The sequence below is a fragment of the Anas acuta genome, chromosome 3, assembly GCF_963932015.1.
Source record: "Anas acuta chromosome 3, bAnaAcu1.1, whole genome shotgun sequence".
NCBI lineage: Eukaryota > Metazoa > Chordata > Aves > Anseriformes > Anatidae > Anas > Anas acuta.
In genome coordinates, this window is record NC_088981.1 from 18450980 (window position 1) to 18476231 (window position 25252).

The following is a 25252-nucleotide window of genomic DNA, read 5'->3' on the forward strand; positions in this document are numbered from 1 at the left end:
TTTGCCTTCTCTGAGGTTGATGTGAGAGGCTCTTCCTCCTGTTTGCCTGGCTGGCGGTGCACTCCTCTCTCCCCCTGCTCTTGTATCTGTCCGCAGTGATGCCAAAGTTGAGGCAAGAGCTGTTGCTTTGCTTCGTTGTGTAGCTTCCAAAAATAGAGCCTTTTGAAGGCAAGTGATGGCCACAAATTGCTGTCTTTGCAATGGCCAGCATCAAAACCAGAATCATCCTTTGCCATTTAAAATTAGCGCAGGCTTACCAAAAGGTGACATTGGGAAAAGGACTGTAGGAATTAGTGGCATAGATCCCAAGTCAGGTAACTCCAGGTGGCTTCTGCTGTGCAGCTCAGAGCGTAGTCTGCAAATAGTTTCAAAATGCACAGGGCTTTGTAGCAGGGGAGAAGATCCTGGAATACCTGAGCAGTATGCTGAGAGTTTGGGCAGGTTGCTGAAGGTGGGCTTCCTGTCCTTCTGCAGGTGTAGGTAGTCTGACACTTTCTTTAGAACCTAAGTGCCTTGTTCCTAAAGGCAAATTAAGCCTTTGACATTTTTTTAGCCTCCTTCCTGTATGTTTTCTTTATTCCTTTGGTTTTGACAAACAAGCTGTCCTTTAGTTATTTTTCTTATTGCTGTCTACATGCTGATTTTGGGTTTTTCACTTGTTCAGAGGGGCAGATGGATTCATGTAACGCTTAATTACTGTAGGTCTGGAAATGGGGTATTTTGAGTTTGCTTCCAGCCTGCTTGACAACACAATGTGATGCCTCTCCATCACTGGGGTCAGCTGTTAGACTTTGCAACAGCAAAACCAACATATTCTAAAGAGCAAAAACTAACCCCAAACTGTTGGAAATGGAGAAGCTACTGGGAACCATGGAGATGTGGATGTGATTGTTAATTATTTCAAGGTGAGAAGGAACTCTAGAGTGCATACAAGAAGAAAAGCACTGTGTATGCATTATTTACTGACCATCATTGGTGACATTTTAGACAAAGACCCCAAATATGTAGTGTTTTAATTCAGGGTTTACATATGTGATGGGTGTGGAAGTCTGATTCTATAGCATAATTAGACAAGGATTAACTTCTCTAAAGATGTGTGGACTTAATTCATGGTTAAAATGTTATGCTTAAGAGAAAACTTTAGAAGCATGATTATTGAGGACTGCTAAAAAAGTAAGAGCATGCAGATAGAAGGGAAAATCTTTTATAGTAGTCTAGAGGATTTGAGAATATTCTCTTTCATTAAACACGTTCCTTAGAATGCTTTTGAAATCTTGTCATGAATAAACTCTGAGTTAGCACAATTCTTTGTTTCAAAGCAAATATTTCGCTAATGCAGAAAAATTGCATACTTAAAATACAATCCAACAAAAGGACACCCCCCCCACCCCATTGTCTAGGAGCTCACTGGTATGTGGGACCTAAATTAAGTCTGAAGAAAACACTTGATGTAGAATTATTTTCCTCTTCGTGCTAAAAGCTTTAGTGATTTGTAGAAACTGGGCTGTTTTCTCTTAACTGATATCGGTACTCTTATTCAGCAGTGTCTATGTGACAAAAAAAAAATAAAAAAAATTTATAAGACCTGGTCAGATAGATTAAGATTAATACTAAACTCTTTTAAACATAGAGCCCAGCAGGTGAACAAAAAGAAAAGCACACTTTTCTCCATACTTTTTGAATGTGTTTTTCACCCTCTCTGTTGAATTTCACAGGCAGTGCTAAAATAAGAGCTGATTTAGGGAAAGAATTTGGAAGGGGAGAAGATGGCCGACTGACAGCTTGAAGGGGCCTGGCTTAGGGAGAACTTTGGGGAGGTGCTCTGGACTCTGAAGATAGTGCAGTGGAGATATTGGAGGGAAAACTTCAGTTTTTCTGCAAGTTTCGGATCATTTTGAGGATTTTTTTTTCTTCTCCCCCCATGATTAAGCATTTTATCCACACTGTAGTTCCTTACCAGCAGTTTCCCTTTATGGTATGTTTGTTAATGAGGTCTCAGGCTGCTGATAAATTAGATTAAAAAGAAAATGAGATAAACAGCTATTGATTTTTAGGAAAAGAAAAAAAATAGAGTTTCACTTTCCTATTCTTCCTTCTTTGTTCATAAGAAGGGGACTTGAGGAGGCCAGGTTCTGCTTAAAAAGAGTTTGGTGATCAACAGCGTTGCAAATGAAGTTACCTTATTTGTGAGGAAGGGATTCTGGTCTGTCATTCTGGTAGAAGCCGCGTGATGAATTTTTGGAGGAGGATCTAATGAATTCTCTCAGTTTGCACCTAGGAACTTCTGAAAATGTTTGTTAACATGCCAGAGGTAAATGTGATGCTTAGAAAGCTGATCGTTGTCCCAGAAGACATCCAGCTGAACTACTGTTCCCTCTGACATGCAAACTGAGTCTGCCCTGAGAAATTAGAAAACATAGCATGGACAAAAATGTATGCATATTAATACCTTCAACAGTTAGCTCCTGCCAATTCTCTTGCCATCGTGTTAATTTCTAGACTAATAGTATGTAGCTAGCTACCTCTTTCTAAGGCAATTTCAGGAATCATTTTTGTTGTGCACCTTGCTATTAAGAGGATTTTATAAAGCTCACCAGAGAACAAGAGAATCCTGTTTATAATTCTGTATTTTATGTTCTTCAAACTTAAAAAGCCTCTAATTTGCTTTCTCCTCTTCAGTGATCTCTGAATTATTTTGTATCCAGAATACCTATGAGGCTTTGATTGATTATTGGGATGGGCTAAGAATTCAGCAATCGATTGCCAGGTTCCATTAAGCATAGAAAGTATAAAAACTCATTATTTTTTCTTTTTAAAAATTTTGTTTTCAATGTTATCTCAGTTTTATTTACTTGCAAGTTGTTTTTTTCCTCACTAAGGACAAACAGAAAACTTCTCCTTTCATCTTCACTCTCTCTGATTTATGATAAATTTAGTTTCCTTCGGCCTGGCATTTGCTTCAGCAGGCAGTCTTCCTTCAAGTACCACCCTGATTGATGTATAATCTTTGATATCTTCCATTAGCCTCCAGGATCACTAAGTTCAAGGCCCTCTTGGAACCTAAGGAGCCCTGCCGAGGAACTGAAGGCCTTCAGAGTCCTTGGGGTGATTGACAAGGTAATTCTTCAGTGTCTCTTCAAGAGTTCAGTCATAAATCGACTGCATGCTGACATTTTGTCTTTGAAGCTGTGGATCTTAAGGATATGAAACAAAAGGGGAAAATGACTCAAATGCATCTGCACTTTAAAATAACAAAAGTAGAAGAAAAAAGGCTTTTATCTAAGCAATTCATGTAAGGTCATGCAAAATATATTTGAGCTAAAGGATAAGGTACATGTTTGGTGGCATTCGATAGGATGAAGTCATGGTTACAATGCTGGGGTAAGGATGAGTTGATGTGTTTTCAGTTGAATAAACTGGTGGGTATTTGAAATATGGAAAGGTAAGAATTCTCACTTTTGAACTATCACTTGAAATGGGGCTGGAAGGATGACAACTGTTTGTTCTCCTTCTCTGAGAATTTGGAATTGAAATCCCTAGCCAAGACACAGATTCAGCAACGAAGCCATCATTCTTTTTGATTCATGCAAATAATCTCCCAAGATCCCAGGGTAATAGCCCTCTGTAAACAGTAAAGAACCATACAGATTTTTTGCAAGCCTAATTAAGAGACCAGAAGAATTGCTGCATTGTTTTGATAATGCTGATTAGTTCTCACCTTACCAAATTCTTCTGAGGTGATGCATTATTCAGCAGCGTGGCAGTAGCTAATGGAGACTGTTAAGGCTCAGTTTCTTCTTCCTGTGCCAATTCCCTTGTGCCTTTTGATAGTTCCTCATGTAGTCCCTGGTTTGTGCATGGTGTACCGATGCTTGGTCAATTTATGCATTTGTAACTTGCATCAGAAAAATTAGATGATCTCTTAAGGTCTGTATTTCTTTCTCCTCATTAGACTGAACCTAGCTATTGGGACTGTTTTTTGTTTCTCTTTGCCTGTTTTGTTGTAATTATGTAGATAAGTTGATAACTTCTCTTCAGAGAGCTATATGCAGTAGGCATTGGGGTTGTTTTCGTAGCACACAAGGATTTCTCAGCCTTGACTTCATATTCGTTGTATCTTCTTTCCTCTGTTTTGAGTACAGAATTTAGCCTGTTTTGCTCTATATATGTGTTAAAGAGACTGGTTTGAAAAGAACTCCGATCTGCTTGATCAGAAGCCACCAACTAATTGACCATGGTAGGCATGAACTTTGTGAATTAGTCTGACAAGGCGAGGCTGCAGAAGGTGTTGGAAATGAACTGAGAAAGACCTTTTCAGTACCTTCATTCTGATATAAATACAAGGAGCAGCAACTGGAGAAGATGCTTGATTAGAGTCAAGGTTTTGGACTCCCTGGCATTATCAGATCTCCTACATCCCTCTCAGCACAGTTCTAATAAGTGTCTCAGGTGTGAGTTGAATGTACCCAGACCTGTGTGGCAGTGCTGGGAAGAACTGGGGTTCTGTCATTGACAGAAATACAAGATCTTCGTGTTGGAGATGTGTGCGAGGAGTGGTGTGAGAGACCAGGGCTGTGTATACAGCTGGTATGTCTGTGTGTAAACAGTATTATAGGGGTCCGAGTTAATGTGTAATTGCTGTGTGGAAAAAGCAGCAGTATTCCCTCAGGTGTCTTTGTGCTCTGCATACCTGCTTCCAGATTATCCTTATTACACACTTAGTCTTGTCTTTTATCTTACTTGTTTCTAAGTGTTCATCAAGTAGTGACGCAAATGAAAAGGTGCTGTAAGTACAAATGTTCTGTGTGTGAACATGAAGCACAGGTGCACACGCATATCCGTGTGACAGAGTTAATGCCCCTGCCTTTGGTTTAAAACACCATCTTGGTTTCTTCTTCACCGTCACTTTTTTTTGCCTCCATCTCTGCTTGTATATACTGTGTAAAGCTCGTGTCATGGAGAAATCCAAACTGGTGGGTAAGTTTCTGATGCCGGTATCCGTGCTGGGCCCAAGTGTGTGGCCTGGAGTGTTTATTCTTGAAAATGGATTCTGATTTTCAGAGCCAGAGTTGAAGGTGCCGCGCTTTCTGTTTTTGGGCCCAGGTCTATAACTGACTCAGCATCACGCAGAGTTTGGCCTGGAAATAGTCTTCTCTTGTCCTAACCCTGAGGTGTCTTTGTTGGTTTCAGCAGAATGTGAGTGTGTGGATAGTAAGGAGCCACTGACATTTTACTGCTGTCTTGCCTGGTCCTGTCCAAGACTGGCCCAAACACAGGGAACCGTAAGCGGTGGTGGCTGGTTCGCAGTCGTTCTCCCACTGCCACTTGAGGCCCAGGCTGGTGTCTGCCTCTGGCAGTGCTGACTTGAGAAAACCAGCTGTTAACCTTCACTCCACCAAATACTGAAAGGTTCAGTGCCTTGCCTCAGAGTAATGTCAGTCTTCGTTCTTCTTTTGAAGCCACTTGAAGTATTTTGAATTGGTTTCCTGTTCACAGATAAAATGCTTGTTGTTACCTGAAAGGTTGGATTTTCCAAACTCTTTTAGACTAGGCAAAATTATTAGACATTTAATTTTAGTCTGTTTTATTGCTGATGAACCATCTTGGTCCCTCAATCTGCCTTTCCACCTTCTTTGTCACCTGAATATTTTTTTTTCCTGGGTTGGCCCTTTTCCTGCTGAAGCTGAGAGAATTAGAGATCTTAACATTATTAAACTCTGAAAAGTGTTGTGAAAATTCATAGCAGAGCTCCCATATCAGTGCTTTGCCTCTCACCCTTTGCTTCTACTCTTGTACAAAGGCTGTGGTACAAATCCAACTGCTTTAATAGACCCAAGAGGCTGTACACCAGTGCTTGAGGAAACCAGGTTCCTTAAATGCTGCTGTGTTTGCTCACTTCATGGTGTCAGCGGTTAACTAGATGGTGTTTGCAGGTATTTTGTGTGTTTATTATGGGAAGGGTCTACCTGTGGATAGGTTTCTTAAAGTTAGAGGGTTAATTAGTTCTGAATGTGGCTTTTGTCCTGCAGATGTTGTGGGCTTTAAGCTCTGTTGCTGGTCGGAAAGCATAGCTGTCATTAATATTAGCAGAGGTACCATGCTGAAAACAGGCTGATATCTAAATATTTTAGCTATCGTTACCAGCAACCAAGAATGATCAATTATTTTATCAGTTCATGTGCCTTAAAGTAGAAAGCTTCCTTTTTTTTTTTGAATACCAAAGATTTTTGCTTTCAAAATTTGTCTAATTAAAAAGCCAGGTTGCAGATTCTGTACTGAGTTTCTGCCCTAGGCAAATCTTCCCTTTGAAGCTACAACTGGCCCCTGAAGAAACTACTTTGTTATGGTGCTGCTGGATACCTTAACAATGCTGTTTCAAGCCCAATTTCTTATTCTTTAGAACCTTCTGTTATTTAGATTCATTCAATTTAAAGATTCATCTTGAAAGCTGAGTACATTAAGTAATAACTATGCCTCTGTAACCAATGACTGTCTTTTTATGTCTTTTCTGTCTCCTCCCCTGGACCCCCATCAAGCCACATTGTCTGTATTGGCACCGATGTGACTGTGATCAGTCTTCCACAGATGTCTGTACATTTGAGCTTGTTGTTCAATACACTGTTTGTTAAGCTCCATTATACAACCGAAACCTGGCAAAAATAAAATACTCTCATCGGGGCCTTCGCTAGCATTACTTCGGGAGTTTCTGAGGGGGATTCTATAAGTAAATAACTTTTTTTTTCTTTTTCTGTAGAGCTGGAAGCATTTCTGTTAGTCTTCACTATAGGTTTTTCTTCCTTTGCTATTATGATATTGTGAGGAGTCATAACTAATGTTAATACACTGAGATTAACTGACCTTAGAAATACGCAGAACAGCCAAATCAGTGTTATTAATGATTTAGGAAGTGTGGTTACTGCTTGTCTACTCGACCAGTGAACATGCAAAAAGCAGAGCTATAAAGAATCTGTGGAGTTCATATGCATGATCTGCAGACCCATAGTTGAATCAAACAGTTTATGGTTAGTTTTAACAGAGTTTAATCAGAGAGTAGGAGAAACAGGCTCTTTTTAAGGCAGTGTGTGCTGTGCATGAATATTTTATATTGTGGTAGCTGTGTCCTTTTAGTGTTTGTTTAAAAATGTAAATGTTCAGCATGTTATTTTGAGGTGAGTTTAAAGAGTGGTGCAGTTGTGAAATGGAGTTGACCATAGCAGATGGTTTCTCTCACCTGGCTCTCACGTGCACGTTGCCAAGCTTCTTTAGGTCGTCTTAGGGATTTGAATGAGAGGCTGTGTGTACATAAGAGGTGTGGGGGGGAAAGGAGCTGTAATAAACAGCATGATTGAGTGCAGATATTCAGTCTTGTTTCATTATTATGCTTAGAAAAAGAGGAGCTGGCTGAAAAATGTTATGAATTCAACTGACTAGCAAGTTTTCTTCATCCAAACACCTCATAATGGAAAATAGCAGTGGCAAAAATGGTTAAAAATTTGAAACTAGTAATAGTAACTATTAATACAAATAAACAAACTTTCAGGGGCTTGTTTTAGGTTATGTTAACCCTTTAATTTTCTAAGTAACTTGCTAAATCCTACAAAACTAAACCAACTACAGAATCATCATCAAAAATGATTTCTTGATTTCTCACCACCTTTTTCCTATTGCTGGAGGATTACTCCTAAGCTACAGTAAGGCTTAAACCCCAAGTAAACAGGCTTGCTCAACTCTAAAGCTGAATGAATGAACAAATAAATAAACAATTGCAGGCTGAACTATATGTATCTTCTGATTTTCAGAAACAAATAATTTGTAGAGATATTTTCTTCTAAATTAAATAAGTTTGTCTTCTAAACTAATATTAAAAAACGTTGTCTTCCTAAGTGTTACCAAGTTTGCTTGGTTCATAACAGGTGCCAGGCATTACTCTGATGCTGAGGGGCATTTCATATCGTAAACTGTATTCTCGGCTGTAACATGCCAGGTATGTTCTTTAGCTTAGTATTTCACCATTTGTCATTTCTTGACCAGGTTTTAGTTTGCCATAAGATAGTGAGCTTTCCTTTCTGTTACAACCAACTGAAAGTACTTAAAAACTTGAATTTGAATGTATGCTGCTTCCTGAGTATTTGCATTATTTAAAGCTGCACCATTTGTCTTTTAAGTACGCTATTATTGCAAGTCATAGAATATACAAACCCTAAGTTCCTTAGCATAATGGTTTGAAAGGAGGAATAATTGCAAACTGAAGATAATTCATATTGCACAGGTACAAGGATAAGCAATAATCACATTTTTCATACATATTAGCCAAATGTAATCTCTTTTTATAACGACAGAGGGAGACGAGCTCGAGTCCGGGTGGTGTAATCTGAAAACTGACAAGAATAAATCTGTGTTAAGTAGATCTTTTAATCCTGGTAACCTTGACAGCCAGCACAGATGAAGAGAGCAGGGGGAATTGCACGCCTGCTTCTGCCTCATCACCACAAGTGTGCCCTGAGCATGGCAGTCCGCTGTGTGCCTGCCCCAGCTGAGGGGGCAGTTCCTCCCTTGTGAAGTCCCAAGTACTCGTTCTAGGATCAGGCCACCAACTTGTCTCATTCCTGGTGGTCTATCACTACCTGCAATAGGGATTTTCCTTCCAACTGGTGCAAGGACAATACGGTGGGTGGTCATCTGATCCCTCTGAGTTTTTAGGATTTTTGTTAGAGAATCTACATTAAGATGAGATTGAATTTGTTTAAGAAGTAAGCACCAGAATCAATAAATGACCCGCTGACATTACACGATGAGTCTTCAGTGGAGAACAGCAATTCAATAACAAAACTGAGCTATTCTTTCAAAATCATCTCTCAGCCGTGGCATATCTTCAAAACCCTGAAGGTGTCTGGTACTGTAGTACGGGATAGTAACTTACTGCAGTAAGTTCCATTTTATTTCATCAGGCACGAGCTATTCTTCAACCTGCATTAGTGAACCTACAGCCCCATTTTTGTAAGCGATTATGTTTTGAGGTGTTTATTTTGATCAGTGTTAATTGTTGCTCAGGTACATAGAGCAGCACAGCCATGTTCTGTGCTGTGCCCTGCAAGTGTGGAAAAACATCAGTGTTAGATACTGGCTGGGGTGGAAGGGGAAAAAACAGAAAAGGAAGGGGGACTGGGAAAGCAAATGACTGCAGTGTGTTCGAGCACTGCATTTATATGAAAGCCACCTGCAGGAGAGCAGCACATTTCGAGCCGTCCTCAGTTCTTGCAGTAGTGTCCCCTGCGACCTTGGTTGGGTGCTCGGTAGGGTGACTGATGGTTCACCACGCTCTTTTTTCCTGGTGACTTGCCTGTTGCCTGCCTCTGGGTTTGTGATTCCCCTTATGCTGACTTCTGCAGTATTCCTTCAGTCTCTTATCTCAGGGCTTTGATGCATATGTTCTGAAGGTGGCCACCGTGACTTTGGGTGGCAGCAGATGGTAAACCTTCAGGCTGCCACCGGCTATACTGGTGTTAAGTTGGAAACTTAACGTTTGATGAAGAATCAGTAGTGCATATGAAAGAGCTTTTACTGCAGAAATATCTTTTAATTAAAAAAAATTAGCATACTGAAACATTTGCTAATTTCTGTGCATTTAAAGGATCCTAAAATGAACTGTTTTCTTAAAGCTAGTCTGTCGTTATTTACCAGGCAGGTTTTATTTTATTTTTCTCCAATTAATTGTACCTACTGTATTGAATTGAATTTAATTTATTTTCCACTAAGCTGTTGGATGCACTGTAAATCAAATCTAAGAAGCTAATTTTAAGTAGCTGCTGTCAGCATCAGAATTAACCCTTGACTTAACCCTCCCTCCCCCTCCAAAAAAACAAACACAAAACAAACAAAAAGCCAAACAAAACCAAAAAACCCCAAACCCCAAGTAGAAAATTGCATTTGGCATCACAGAGGGATATTGCTATCTGCCAGTTGACTGAGATGCTGCCATGCAATGTTGTTGTGTTCACCTGTGTTTTAGGTTGTGCCTGAGAGCTGACTGCTTGTACAAAATAGGGATAAGTGGTGAAGACTCTTATTCACACTACATATTTGTGACAAGCCTTAACTGCCTGTCAGTATTTTTGGCCACTTTGATCTTGTCATCAGCACACAACAATAGGGAAAAATGAATAAGCAACAGTGGTGCTGCAGAAGCCAGTGTGATGCGTAGACTGTTACCGTGTTTGTACATTAGTACTACAAATAGGATTTTGTTTTGTCTCCTTTTGTGTCACAGCCCAGTTGCTCAGTGCCCAGGAATGCCCTGCTGTGCGTTTTTCTACCTCCCCTCTGAGAGAGGATGCTGAATGTTGCAGTTGACAGCTCATTGTTTTGAGGTATTAAATATTACAAGTTACACAGTAGTCGTCACCAGCAAAACAGGCTCCATCAGCTTATTGCAAGCCAGGAGCAGCCCGCTCTGACACAAGCATCTCTGTCTGATTTGCTCTGGGGAGGGATAGAGTTACGCAGCGGGGAACGTTATGTGGAGTTCTGTTTTGTCCTGGTATGTAGCTCTGGTAGAGGTTTGTCACTTTGCATTTTAAAAAGGAACTTTAGGAAAAGAATTGAAAAACTTGCAAGTATTTCCTTTGCAGCGAGAGAGAGGTGTGAAGGTGCACAGACAGCAAAGACTTGTTTGGGTAGCCTGACTGTCCAGAACCTGGCTGGAAGGTATGAGGTGAGGAGAATGAATTGGTGTTTGGGTCACTAGCAGAGTCACCGCTGTGCACTTCTGCACAACCTGGGTAACGTGTCCAAGAGCTGCTCGCCTTCCTTTGCTCTGTTTGTGTGACAGAAAGTCAAGCAAATATATTTGTGACAGCCTCTTAGTTTCTTTCCTGGTCTTACCCCTTCCTGAAATGTTCTGATCAGGGATTTATTCAGCTGTGTATTCCGTTAATTATTTGTGTGAGTCTCGTTAGACCACCTTTTTGTAATATGCATGCAGGCTGCCTCTCCTACAAATAGATTTTGGGTTTAGCGGACCCTTGCAAAGTCCACAGTCTGCCAGGGTCAAATAGCAGCGAAAAGTGCTTTTTGTGGTTCTTCCTGGCCTGCTTGAAATCCCCTGTGAAGGAAACAGTCTTGTGGAAAAGTAGGTATTGAATCAGCTAAGAAATAATTTTCCATTGAATGAACCGGAGCTGTGGCTTTTCGTCACTGGGGGAAAGTTATGATGCTTGACGGGGAAGCTGGTTAGTAGGGCTGGTTAGTCCACCTAGGTAGTTAACCTCAAAGGCACACAAATATGGTTTGTTATTACTGCTGTTATAAAACGGTAGCTGCTACTTTCATTTCGATGCAGTATCACAACAACAGATGAAGGCAGCCCTAAAGGGACCCGTTGTCTGCTTTATTCCCGTTCGTGGTAGTTGTTCTATATGTCATCGTGTAGGGCTCGGGCTCGGTAAGCTGCTCTGTTACACCATATGCTAATACCGTGCTGATAAGCAAGTGTGAAAAATGAAAGGGAGGAATACATTAATTGTATTTGTGCAATAAGGTATGCTATCAAAGGTAATTATTTCATGACAGTTTTAGTTATAGCAGTTGTTTTATCATGAAATAAAAGATGGCTGTAGGAGCCTTTTATTGGAAAGACAATTGTATCAAATTAGTACCAAATTAGATTTTTGTCTTTATAAAGGTGAGCAAACCCATGAGCAGTTTTTAAATTGGTGTCTTCTACTCTACAAATGAACAAATCCTGTTTGAGGGTTAAAGAAGCTATTATTCCGTCCTTTATGCTGACAGCTTCATTACTGATTGGCCTACTGTTGGTATTAAAAAAATGTTTGGCTCCTTATGATCTTTGTGCATGCAACTATAATATTAATACAGACCACGGAACTGTTCATTAAGAAATGACTTTAAACGAGGTTGATGCTTGTAAATCTGGAGAGATACAGATGTTAAATGCTGTCATTCCTTTTCCTGTAGAGCCGTATGGCTAATAATTTCCAAGTGGCTAAAGCTCTTGTTAGCAAGAGTGCTGGTGTGTTAAGAATGGCCCTATAAATAACTTTAAGAACTGAAGTTGAAGGTGCTTCTTTTAAAGACTATTGTTAACTAAACATTATTGCCAAACAGATGGAAAGCATTCACCAGCCTGATGTTTTTAGGTCTAATTATATTATCGCCAGTCCTGGTACGGCTCAGTTGAAGAGGTGTATCCAGAGGCCAATTTATAATCATTTAGCCAACACCTGTTTGGGAGATATTGACAGTCAAAGGGCACATTTAAAAAAAAATCACATATGTTCTTGTATTTATTGCCTCAATGTGAACAGTGTCTAGTTACAAACAAACTTGGGACAAGAAGAAAGTGACTGTAAACACGTAATTGTTTTGAACCATTTTTATCTGTCTCCTTTTGGCATCTCTTGCAAAGTGGCTTTTATTTTTCCTCTTTTGGTTTTCTTTATTGTTTGTATATTTGTTTTATTGACATGCCTTTTTGGTTAAGCAAGGATAACAAAAGAAAATTCGTGGTTATCATTTATTCAGCTTGTTTCTACTGTTTCTGGAAGACACAAGTAAGAGACCTGAAGAATTGTTTGGAGAAACTCAGTTTACGCCATTGGCATGGGAACTGCTTGTTGTTTCTTTCTCAAAAAACATCAGCAATTGCATCTTCTGATAATATTTGTTCACTAGAAGGTAGAGAATGGCTTTTATAATACTGGGTGCAACCCTACTACAAGAGGAAGTCTTTGAGATGGAGAAATAGCTCTTGCTCTTATTTCTTTTGGTGAAATTTGGCAAGAGCAACGATGAGAAAAAACTCCAACTCGCTTCCTTTTGCTTGAGATACTCAGAAGTGCAATGGGGAGAGAGCAAGGACAGCATTTTGAATGTGGCCATCCCAAAGAGCAGTGCTCAGTGTAGTAACCCCAGTGCTGCATTTTCAATCCTTCAGGAGCTTCATTTTGCAGCCTAAATATTTTGTTATAACTGAATCTGACTGTTTGTACTCAGAGCTTATGAGGTCTGTTGTAAATAAACAGTGGGTGCAGATCTTGTTCTTGCTCCTCCAGGAGGATTGGTCTTGTGCTTGAGCTTGTTTTTTGTGGCTGTCTTGCAGCTGGTGCTTTTCAAGTACATCTGTGTTCTTGGAGTTTACAAACAATCCTAAGCACAGTGATTTGAAGACAGAGATGCAGAGAGTTCCAGCTCCCTGAAGATGTAGTTTTCCAAATATATATACATATATAATTTTTGTTTGTTTTGCTTTCAGCACATAAACAAACAGCTTGCTAAGAGGCAAGACATTGCTTAGTGCTCCTGTCATCACTGTGCTGTGCTTACAGTGCTTTCAGCGGAGGTAATGTGCTCCTGGCAGAGATGTTCTCTGCAGCTGTAGGTGTTTTCTTTTCTGCAGCGAACCTGTCCACTCTTTTCTCCCAAAATGAAGCCTTGTTTTTGCTGTCACCTTAATACTGCTTTACAGACCGGAAAGGAACTTCTTTGCAGCTGTTTCTGTTGTGGCTTCTGAATGTTGCAAAACAAAGGGCAGTTGGGGAATGAGACTGCAGTGGCTGTGTATAGTTGGTAAAACATTTTCATGTGGCTTGGGTGTGTGCCTTGCCAGCTTTTAGATTAGCTTCCTGGAAAGAAGGTATGTAGCTCCGCTCTCTCTCAAAAAAAAAAAAAAAAGGGCAAAGAAAACCCAAAACCTTTGGTAACCAGCTAGAAAGGAAAACCTTAGGTGGATAGAAAGCCTAATGGGGGAAAAATACAGAAGGTAGGCACAGTGAGTTGGAAAAAAGTAAATAAATTGGGATTTAAATGAAGTAACATAGGAAACTAATACTATGTGAAGGTTACCCTTTGTGCTTTATTTTCCTGTTACCATCGTATTTCTGTAATTTGGGTTCTGGTTATGAAATACTCTTCTTGGTTTAGGATTCATTCTTTAAGTTAGTGGATTGGGAATCAGGTGACAGTCTGGTAGTTCTATAGAGATCTATATCCTCTATTTCCTCCATCGTATTGTTTTCCTTTAAAAGAAAAAAACTTGTTAACAAATGTATGCTGCAGGGCTTTAATTATTATTTTTTAAATCACAACTTACATCACATCCTTTGCAAGACTATTCAACATTAAGAATCATACACGTATATTGTTATCTTACTCACAAATTTTAAATGTTTCTCTGAATGCTTTTTCCTTAGGTTTTGCTTGTAATGGACACGAGAACACAACAGACTTTTATACTGAAGGTGAGTAAAGTCTTATTACTTCTCTTAACAGTTTGGCCTCCTAATTTACACCACCACACAAAAATCACTGCATCTAATGTGCAGAGTTCTCTGTGGTATATTACTAAGTTAATACGTAGATCCCTCTTAAGGGCACTGGAGTTCGTTTTTCTCATTATCCAGTTGCTTTCCCATTCTTTTCTTTGTGTAACTTCTCTAGTGCTCATATGTGCTGGTTTACTTACTTGAGTTGCTGCTGGTAATTGAAGGTAATACCTCAGCAGGCTTTGAAGAATCACAGTTTCAATGTGGTCCTTAAAAAATCCCTAAAATCCCGCCAACTCAGAGCATGTACATGCTGCTGATTAAAGTTAAAATAATTCTTCTTAGCTTCAGTACATCCACATCTTCATCATGCCTGGGCTTCCCTTAGTTGAAGAATATGATATTGACCAAAGGAGATTCCAGATGAGATGGATGACTGTTCTTATCCAAAATTGCTATTCTATGGTTTACATCAATAGGCTCTGAAAAATGACTGTAATGCTATGAAACTATTAACCTAATGAATCGTTAATTGTTTGTAATAATTTTTTTCACATTACTTTTTCTTGTTTCAGAAAATGCTCAGATCAAGATCCCAACATGCTTGGAGCATCTGTGATGCTGAGAATTAGTTTAGTCTGAGTCGTGTTATTGGGACTATTGAAACGAATGACTGTTGATAGGAGGAAGGGCTAAAAAAAAAATGATGTCCCAGACACGGAGCTATAATTTTTTGTTAATATTTTGTAACTTTGCTTAAGGTCTGGCTTACAACCCTGCCTCAACTTTGTGCATTTGGCCTCTGAAATGATTTGTCTTAAGTATCTGTAGGGTACAGAAAACCTGTTTATTCCTCAGAAAGGATTATTTGTGAATATTGTATCTTGGAACCTCGCTTTATCTGCTGACAGATAGGGTAACATTGAATTTCCCATTTAACTGCTTATGTTTATCAATATTGTAATAGGTCACGCTATTGACATAATTTTTTTTTCCTTTCTTTCTCGCCTCCCTTTCTCCCTCCCACATCAATTTTTTCACTTCTGGCAACTTCATCTCTGTGCTACCTCCCAAAAATCATTACCTCTCAAGGAGACTAATCCCTTCCTTTCCTTTTTGTTGTGGTTGTTGTTGCTGCCTTTACAAAAGTACAATGGAAATGTGAGGATTACCTGTAAGTCTAGGGCATTCTTTTGTCTTTAGAACTTGAATTGAATTTTTTAATAGTGTCTTTTGGTCACACACAAAAATAAATTTTTTAAAAAAGGTCACAGGGAAATAACTGAGTGTCATCCTGATGACTTAGTTTGAGAGAGATTCTAATAAAAACATTGACCCATGTAATTGATTTTAATGGCAGCTTTGTGCCATCTTCTGTTCTCTGGAAATGCGCCAGATGCCATCAGCACAGCCTCGGGGGACCGAGGGGCATAGAGCAGCAGATGAGTGGTTTCTCTGAAGCCCAGAGTAACTCGGATAGATTAGTTTGGTTGATAAACACAGAGCACAGCAGGCTCCAAAGGCAACTGAGGGTACAACTGACCTTTTTGTTCTCTGTCAGGGTCTAAGGAAAAGTAGTGAGTACAGCAGGAGCAGAACGACCATCATCCCCCGCTGTGTGCCCAACATGGTGTGTCTGCACAAGTACATCATCTCCGAGGAGTCTGTCTTTCTCGTGTTACAGCATGCAGAAGGTTTGTCTCTTGTTTAAGTATATTGCTGAAGAGTCAAAGGTTTAGGTTTTTAATCAATGGTACATTTCAGTGTCAAATTAATCTCTTATATCTTTAATTAAAATATTTTTACTATGCCTAAGAGATGTCATGTAAGACACTCCGCACCCTCCCTCCTCCTTTTCCCCCTCATTTTGTGGTGGATTTGATTCCTGTTTCAAATAGCCTCAAATCTTGATGGGTTACTTAAATTGTAGTGATAATGAAAGCTTCCAACTGTTTATTTTCTACAGGAGAGTGAGTGCTTTGACTGCAATAAATATCTGTAGTGTGTACAGTCATCTCTGAGAAACAAAGTCTTTGGCTAAGTCTTTTGTGAACTTTGGTTAGTAAAGCATTTAGTATCTTATAGTTAAAATGACAAGTATTCCCACAAGAGTTTAATAGCTCTGCTTAAAAAAAAAAAAAAGAGCATTTGCCTATTGGTTAATACCACGTAGTTATTCTGATCTGGGTTTTTAAGAAAATAGCTAGTGGCATCACATAGGAGTTCAAAGCAGAACCACAGAGTTGTGCCTTCAAACTATTTATGAAATTCCTGTTAAATGTTAAAACAGGGAACAGGTGGCAAAAAATAATTATGTCTTGATTTTTTCCTCTAACACCTGGATTTAAATATTCCCCAAATGTAATTACCCATATTTATTTAGAGTGAGTGCAGAATATAAATTTGGGGTTTGCTAATAGTTCTCTTTTTAGGAAATGTTAATAATTCAGTCGGAACGGATTATTGGCAGGAACTAAGCTAACTGATAGAGAAGATGATTTTATTACATTGAATATTATTTCTTTTATTCCTAATAACTTAGATTTTGCCTTTTTCGTGAACAATTTATGTCACGTGAGGCCAGTTAAAGTTAACTATACAACACGAATGGTTTTTTTCTGCTGTGTGTGACATGGTTTTGCCATGGGCAGTGATGCATGAAGAAAGGCCTCACATTGCAGTGCTGTCTGATGGTGATCTTGAAGGGTTACGGTGCAGCCCTGTACAATGCTACTTTTCTTGAGGTGTGTTTAATTCAGGGAAATAAATTAGAAGCTATCACCTGAACTGTAATCTCCACTTAAATGGGTATGGTTTGTTTTGAGAAGTAATAATTAAACAGAAAACAGCCCCTTGTCTCGTACCAACAGATCTTAAGGCTAACATGATCAAAGAATTGGAGACCAGATACAATAGAAATTAGAAAATATTGTTCCTGATGTTTCTGCAATGTCTGAAGACCTGGAGTTTTTTGCTCTTCTCTTTGAGAAGAATGTCCCTTCTCAAGACAGATGGAAAACTGGGTAGCAAAATGTGGTGATATAGTGGTCAGATAGAGAGAACAGAAATTTTAAGAAAGGCTTAAGTTGACTGGTTGCATGATGCCCTTTGAGCCCTTCCATTTAAGAACAGAAACCTCAGCTTAATATTTGGGATGGATGGGGTGTTTTCTTTTGAGAAGGAACGACTCTCTTCTACTCATCTTTGACATGGTCACAAATCCAGTGAGAAGTGCTTGGCTTAAATCTCCTGCTCTTACCAACCCTGGCTGTAACAAATGTTTTGAATTCTGGTGGGAAGGATCTTAGATTTACCAAGTGCCTGGTAAATCAGGTTTGTATAACTTAGAGCCTTGTACAAAACCCAGTGACGTTTGTTTGGTCTGCCAGCAGCAGAGGTGGTATCCTTGAAGCATTCTCATGTTGGCTGGCCAGTCAGCAAACACATCCTTGGAGACAGCTACAGCTCAGGTTGCCTTTCTCCCAGCTGTGGGACAAACGCATGCAAGCAGGAGATGTGGGAGGGAGGTGGGTTATTCTGAGGTGGAGCTGGGAGAGGGGGCACAGAGGAGATATGAGTACTTGCTGAAGGGGAGCTGAGGGTAGGGAATGTGGGAAGAACCAGGGAATGTTGCTGGGAGGATGGTGGGGAGGAGCTGGAAGGACCAGAAGAGATTTTGATGCGTGTGAGGGCTGTTGCTGATGGTACGTAATGCATGGATTCGCTTGACTTGGATGCTTATGGGTTTAAGTTATAAACTGCAAAGAATTTCCCCTTGTTTCCAGAGGGTCTTTTAACGTTTTGTTACAGATATTACATCTTTGCTAAGGAGCCTGCTATTTCCTGTTTACAGCAAAACTTAATCGTGTTATCAAGTTCAGCCCAAACTGTTGGGTTTTGCATGGAATTCTGAAAGTTTGACCCCAAACTTCTGCTCAAAATGAAAACTTGTTTTTCCCTCAGTAAGTCATGTTGCAGTTACATGCTCAGATTGGCGAGCAAGGTCCTGGGTGTTCTAACAGGCTTCTCTCCTGGCTGCAGTTGGAGGCTTCGAGGGTGTCTTAGAAGCATGAAAGTCCATAAAGTTATCTTGTAGCTTTGTTGGAAAGCACTTGCCAAATTCTAGTGTGGTAGAGAGCCAATCTGATGTTAATAAGGCCTCGCTTCTTCTTGGCACTAACAACTCCAGAAATTTTAGAAACAGATGCTTCAAAAATAGGCTGGGGGGCTTCCATGGGACATCAAAGTTTAAGTGGCTGTTAGAAGCTGTCAAATCTCTTTAAGCATAAATAAGCTGGAGTTCCTATCAATCTGGAGAGCACTCAAGAAACTTCACGCTGAAGAGGTTTGCTGCACGCAGGAATTGAAAGACAACAACGTGGTAGTGTTCTGGCTCGCAAAGCTGCAGATTTGTTGTTAGGAAAGGAGGCGGTACTCGCTATAAAGACGCGAGAGGGGGAGATCAGAAAAGGTAGGAAAGGTGATCTGGTCCTTGGCAAGGGGCTTTTTCAGGAGGCTACTTTGAAATAAAAGCTTTTGCTTGAAGCACATTGCGAAGTGGGAGCTTTGCCTAAACTATTAAACTTCATAGCAGAGACTCACCAGCAGCAGTGGAAGCAGCCCTCTAGATAAAACTGGTGTTTGTAACTATTGTCACATTAGAGATTAGGTAGAGGTGAGCTTCCAGTTCCTATATATGCTGCAACCCTGCTGTGGCTGCCATTGGGATGCTGTGAAATATTATTATTGTATCATGATAATTCCTGCATGTCTGGTTCCCTTTTGGCCTAGAAACTGTGCAGACATAATTATATGTTGTCATTGTATATTAATACGATGAAGTTTAGCAGTAGCTGTCTTTATTGAAAAGAAGGACAGTGATTCTAAGAAAACCATAAGGCTGTTCTTTTTCCAGCAGGAATATTGATTCACATGAAGTGCATAACTTAGGATTGGTACTCCTGGCCATAAACAAATTTTTATGCAGTGATGTAGAGAGTTTGGCTAGGTTTTGGAGAATAATTCAAGCAGATGTCTTTCGGTAATCTGTTTTTCCTTCTTTATCCTATCACAACAATTTGGAAGCCCAGGTGGTTCACTTTGACTTAGTTTGGGCTTTCCTTAATACAGTGATTACCAAATTTTTAGCTGCATTCCACTTGTGCAGGAATTGGAAAAAGTCCTTCAGAGCAACCTCATGGGCCAAGCTAGCAAAAGCCAATGATTTGTTTTGGAATATGGCCACTTAGCCAGTCTGTAGGATGTGGAGCTGAAACGGTAAGTGACTGAGTAGTGAGTGAGGAAAAAATCCAACAGGTTATGACTTTATTTTTCATGTGAGCTAGAACAAAAACATGGTTAGGAGACTGAATTTGCTGATCTCTTAGGTTTCCTCTTATCTTATGATGTGTGCAGTATAGTCTCTGTATCTTTTTCTCTTTGATGTGCCTACTTCTAAGTCCTATTATTAGCAACAAAAAAAGTAGAAGTGTTTGAAAGAATATATATATATATATATAAAAAAAAAAACTTACAAAATTCCTACCCAGCTTCATCACTTGGCCACTTTATTTTGAAATATCCTCCTGATTTTTCTTTTTGGAATGGTAATATTTTAGATTCTGCCTCTTGAAGGACAGATATAACCTCCAGAGGATTGGAAATACAATGAAGTAAGGCACTCCTAAATAAGTAACTTTACATTAAATAACTGAAGAAGAATGTGGAGCTTTGAGTTTTTGCTTTCTTTTTTTTGTGTGTGTGATAATAAAACCACAAGGAGTAAGCTAGACTGGTTGCAGAGCCAATTTGTGGTTAAAGAATTTTTTAAAATTACGTTAATACTGTACTTCTGAAATTGTACTAAAGACTAATAAACTTTAGCTTAAAATCATAGCTTTTATGGTTATTTAGTATGTTAGACTATTTGACAGTGAGAGAAGCTTACTTGTTTAGATTGATTTCTGTAATTTTAGTTTTTATAGATTCCTGATACTATATTAGCATGGCTTGCTAATGGGTTTTCTTGATCTTACACAACACATGGGGAGAGGGGGAAAGATTATTAGTATGTCATTCATAAAGGCATAATTATATACCCAGATAGGAATATCACTCTTGTTTGACCCTGAATTGGACATTTTCAAAAAGGAATAAAATTGTTGTTTTTCACTATAAAACACAATTATCGAATAGCATTTATTTATGTAGCTCCACTTGACCAGGAGGCCAGTCTTGAAATATGTGTGTAAACATATTTGGACATAATCAATTTTTTTTTGTATTTACTTGCATTTAACTCCAAATTAGAGTTGCAGCAAGTAGTTATTTTCACTGTGATTTCTCACTCCAAGTGACTATTAATGAGCAACTTCTTTCTTAAAAAAGGTAAGATAATAACAGGCTTACTAATAGGAAAATGAGTCATTGTTGCAGTTCTGTTTTCACAGGTAGACAGTTGTGAATTTCTGAATCCTGTAGGGATAAAGCAAGATTTTTTGTCTTGTGGAAATTCTAGGTTTGCTGAAAGCATTTGAAATCAAACATTTCTAAAAACATAGTTTGAACCTCTTGACTTTTCCATTGAGTTCTCTGCAGGATTTTGAAGGACTGATCTCAACATGTCTGCTTTCCTTCCCTAGTCCTTCTTGAGTCTATTCCTTTCTTAAGCTACACTAAGACTTTGAGTAGAGGCCAAGATCTGGAGGAGATTGCATGAAATCTTGCATGAAGTCAGGTGGAGGAAGCAGAAAACCAGAGCTGCCCCAAGAGCAGCTTGACCTGTCTACAGGTGAAAATCAAAATTGTGCTGAGGAGAATTCTTGCACTTTCCATGCTGTCAGACAGTCCAGACCCTTCCTACCTTAAATAAAGGTTATGAAACATTTAGGTTGGTGAGAGCCCTTCAGATGTGACATGCAGGATATTAGCTGGTATCCAGTAGTGACACAGAAAAAAATGGGATGGTAGACTACAGAAAAAAGGTATTGAGCTTTCTGGATCCTTGGGTCTCTATTAAAAATTAATTTCCTTACTATTGAGGAAGGAATATTGTGCTAGTATTAGCATTTAAAGCCATGCTTGGAAGTTGAGATGCTGTTGTGCCAGGCACTGAACAATGCTGCAGATATGTAACATGGATCTTCGTGGGTCATCTTCTGGGAGCGCCCTTTGAAAGCTGAGATTTGTGTTTTCAGAAGAAATTTGTGAAGCGCTGCTATGATAATAACTGCTAGTGATATGAAGATGGAAATGTTTAGTATTTGCTTGCACTAGTAAGTATGATGCAGGTGGGATGGGCAGGTGTAATGTGCCTTATTAAATGCAGCAGGGGGGTGGTTGTCAAATGAGATTTTATTGTTCAGTGTGAAAAGACCCTGAGTGATTCCTTGCCTAATTAATTTAATTGAAATTTTAAAGAAAATTAATTGTCATACAAATACTATACCATCAGAATCTTGGGGTAAAATTCAACTGTTGTGTTGCTTCTTTTATGATGGATGGAAGTGTGGAAAAGAGAACGTCTTTCACGCGTATGTAAAAATGTGTGTTTTCTGCAGCTTCCTCTTTTTTCTCCTTTTTGGTATTTTGTTTCCTGCCATTCCTTAGCAAAAGTGTGGATGCAGGTAAAAACATAAGCTTAGAGAAATAATTGCTGACTATGGGATAAACTCGTTTGGTAAAAACATAAGTAATTTAAGAACAGTAACTCAGAGTCTCTGGGAGCACTGCTTCAGTTTGTTCCTGTTCCTCTTCCTGGCATCCTTCCTTGCCTTCTCTGGAAAGGAGCAAGGGTCATCTTGACCCATGAGGTCCATTTGTAGCTCGCAGGCAGAAAGCGGGTGAACCAATAGATCTTAAACTGTCATCTTTACCGCTGGGCTCAAGCTGTTAGAGTTCCCTCTTGATATTTTTAATATATCTACTTTCAGTGAGATATATATTTTTTTCATTTCAGAAACAAGTCCTGTCTTAGCCAGGGGGATGGAGAGCAAGAAAACTCCACATTGTATTATTCAAATTCATTTCTAAAGTATCAAGGTTTTTCTGCCTTTGATAACTTATTTTTTTGAAATACCTGGAAATATATAAAACCTGTTTCTAGGCAATGAAAAATACTTTCTTCTTTTGTTGTACTTTTTGAAGGAATTTTGCCTGATAAGGAGAGTGCTTAAAAATAACTACTAAAGACTCTATTTTGGAAAAAAACATAATATAAAACTCTGTTTTACCTAAAGAAGTTTTTTAAAAAAAAAAAAAAAAGGAAGAAAAAAAGATGCCCTGTGGGCCGGATACTTATTCTTTTCTTCTACAAAGGTTTTGTTTGAGCTGTACTTCCCAGCATTTCTGTACAATCTTTTAAATTAAAATGTCTTGACTTTGCATTTTTCCTTAAATTACCGAAGGTGGCTTTCTAGCTTCTTAAAGTCAAATTCTTAGGCACATGCAAGAGATACAGTCACTTCTTGATTTGTTTTGTGCAGCGTATGATTGTCATCTGTAATCTTTCTTAAAAATATGTGGTATTGGAAACAGAGTCCTATTCTGTATTTTTAAATATTTAGTGATTACTTTTGGAACTGTAACTTTGTTTTCGAAATTTTGATATGGAGGAACTGGATTGCCAATGTAACTTAAAACATTCATAAATCATTTTGTAATGCAGCAAGGCCTGAAGTAAAAGGGAGAAAATCATCCGTATTTAACTAAAAATAATTTCTTAAAAATATTTTTTTATCTTTTCAAAGAGAAACAGATCCTTAAAATAACCTACTAATATGTGGTGATTTTCTTTCCCTTACCAACCTTGCTGATCAGTAGCTTTTAGTCTGTCTTCCCTAATGCTGCTTATGAGCTGGGAGCTGTGATTCAGTACAGGCAGAGCTGGTTACGGGCACTAAACCATTTGATCTTTCCTAGTTGTTGCTTTCTTTTGAGACAGCAGATGGAGAGTAGTCACCACCATGCAACTTGAGACAGACTCTGAAATGAGACTTTACTGAAGTTTTTTTTTTTTTAAAAAAGAAAAAGCTTAATCTCAGATGGAGCTATTTAAATATTTATGTATTAATACAAATCTGCTTGAAAAGCAAGTCGTGGTCCCTGTAATTATTTTCTACTGAGGTAGCAGATTGAACTTGCTCTGTGGGTTTAAGGAAGTGGTATATTCTGTCGGTGTGAGTACTTTCCTGTATCATAATGAAACTGATTCTGAGTGATATTAAGAGATTTCCCCATTCTCTTTCCTTGCAGGAGGAAAACTGTGGTCTTATGTCAGTAAGTTCTTAAACAGAAGCCCTGAAGAGAGCTTTGAAATCCCTGAACCCCAAACAAGCAGCTCAACCAAAATTCACCTGGAGCGGCCAACGCCTAGTCCGAAAGAAATCAGTAGCAGCACTGATTCCAGAGAAAGCTACGGGGAGCACATGCTGAAGGTGATCCCACTGAAGAGCAGCCTAACGCCGAGCTCTCAGGATGACAGCAGCAACCAGGAAGATGGCCAGGAGAGTTCCAAGTGGATGGACTCAGCATCCAGCTCAGAAGAAGAGTGCACTACTAGTTATTTAACGTTATGCAACGAATATGGGCAAGAAAAGATTGATTCTGGCTCTTTAAATGAGGAACCTGTGGTTAAACTGGAGAATGAAGGTCTGAATACCAAAGAGAGAAGCTCCTCGCAGAAACGCACTGTTGTTGGCAGTGATAGCTTCAGCTCTCAGATTCCATCTCAGGAGCTGAAGCTTTTCATTGATGATGCTGAATCAGAAATAGCCAGTCCTACTCGGATATTGGACTCGCTAACTAAATCGAAGAACAGCCCCATGGAGCTCTTCAGAATAGACAGCAAAGATAGCGCTAGTGAGCTTCTGGGGCTTGATTTTGGAGAAAAATTGTATAACCTGAAATCAGAACCTTTGAAGCCGTTGTTTTCTGTTTCAGGTCATGACAGAAGCTTGGATGCCCTGGAGAGCAAAATGGGTGTGAAAGCTCATGACACCATAAGCAGGGGTTCAAACGACTCTGTGCCAGTTATCTCCTTTAAGGATGCTGCCTCTGATGATGTGAATAGTGTTGATGAAGGAAGGCCTGATCTTCTAATAAACTTACCTGGCATGTCTGACGAAACAGAGGAGGTGGCAGTGTCAAGGCCATCAAAGTTTACAAAAACCGATATGGACATCTTGGAAGTAAAATTATTAGAAACGCCAGATGTCTTACAATTAAATAATTCCACAGAGCAATGCAAAACGTTTGATCAAGAGCAAGGTCATGTGGCACCAGAACTGGGTGATCCTTCCCACGAGGAAGTGAATGGACAAAGCGGTGTCACGCAGGGAGCTCTTGGGACCCTCTGTACTTCTGACCAAGAGGTAGGTAGTTCAGAAGATGGGGCTCTATTGCAAGGGCCTGCAGCCTGCTCCTTAAACGTGGCAAGCAAAGAAGAAAGTTTGTTTGTTTCCAACCTGCTCTCAGGTGCTCAAGATGTTAGCTCGGATGCAGATACGTTAAGAAATGAAGCAGTGTTGCTGTTTTCCGATCAAACTGAAGACTTTGGGAAAGAGGAAACAAACCTGGCTTTGTTGCCAGCAGCTGAAAGCGAAAAGACAGCACCAAAGGGGGAAGACAAAATAGCAGTAGCAGGGGAGAAGGAAATACATCAAATTTTTCAGGACCTCGACGAAAGATTAGCGATAACCTCCAGGTTTTACATCCCAGAGGACTGCATTCAGAGATGGGCAGCTGAAATGGTTGTAGCCCTTGATGCTTTACATAGAGAAGGAATTGTGTGCCGCGATTTGAACCCAAACAACATCTTATTGAATGATAGAGGTCAGGAACTTTTGCAAATGCATTTCTTTTTATTCGCTGTTGCTTCCAATTAACTGAGTAGGCGTTTTATCTTGTAATTAGTATCTTCATTTCCTGTCTAGAGCTTCATTATCAGTGCAGCAAATTCACCCCCAGTAATAGCT

General features: G+C 39.4%; 1 protein-coding gene across 4 annotated transcripts in view; it reads left to right on the top strand.

The window, feature by feature from the left end:
• The window catches only part of RPS6KC1 (ribosomal protein S6 kinase C1), an 87615-nt gene that overhangs the window by 44150 nt on the left and 18213 nt on the right, over window positions 1-25252 (top strand). For 3 of the 4 annotated variants that reach the window (XM_068675965.1, XM_068675964.1, XM_068675967.1), the window contains 4 exons: window positions 3025-3117; window positions 14208-14255; window positions 15841-15973; window positions 23532-25109. In XM_068675965.1, the coding sequence (XP_068532066.1) occupies window positions 3025-3117; window positions 14208-14255; window positions 15841-15973; window positions 23532-25109 (1852 nt within the window). The remainder of the gene's footprint in view (window positions 1-3024; window positions 3118-14207; window positions 14256-15840; window positions 15974-23531; window positions 25110-25252) is intronic. The other variant, XM_068675966.1, reaches the window with a different exon arrangement.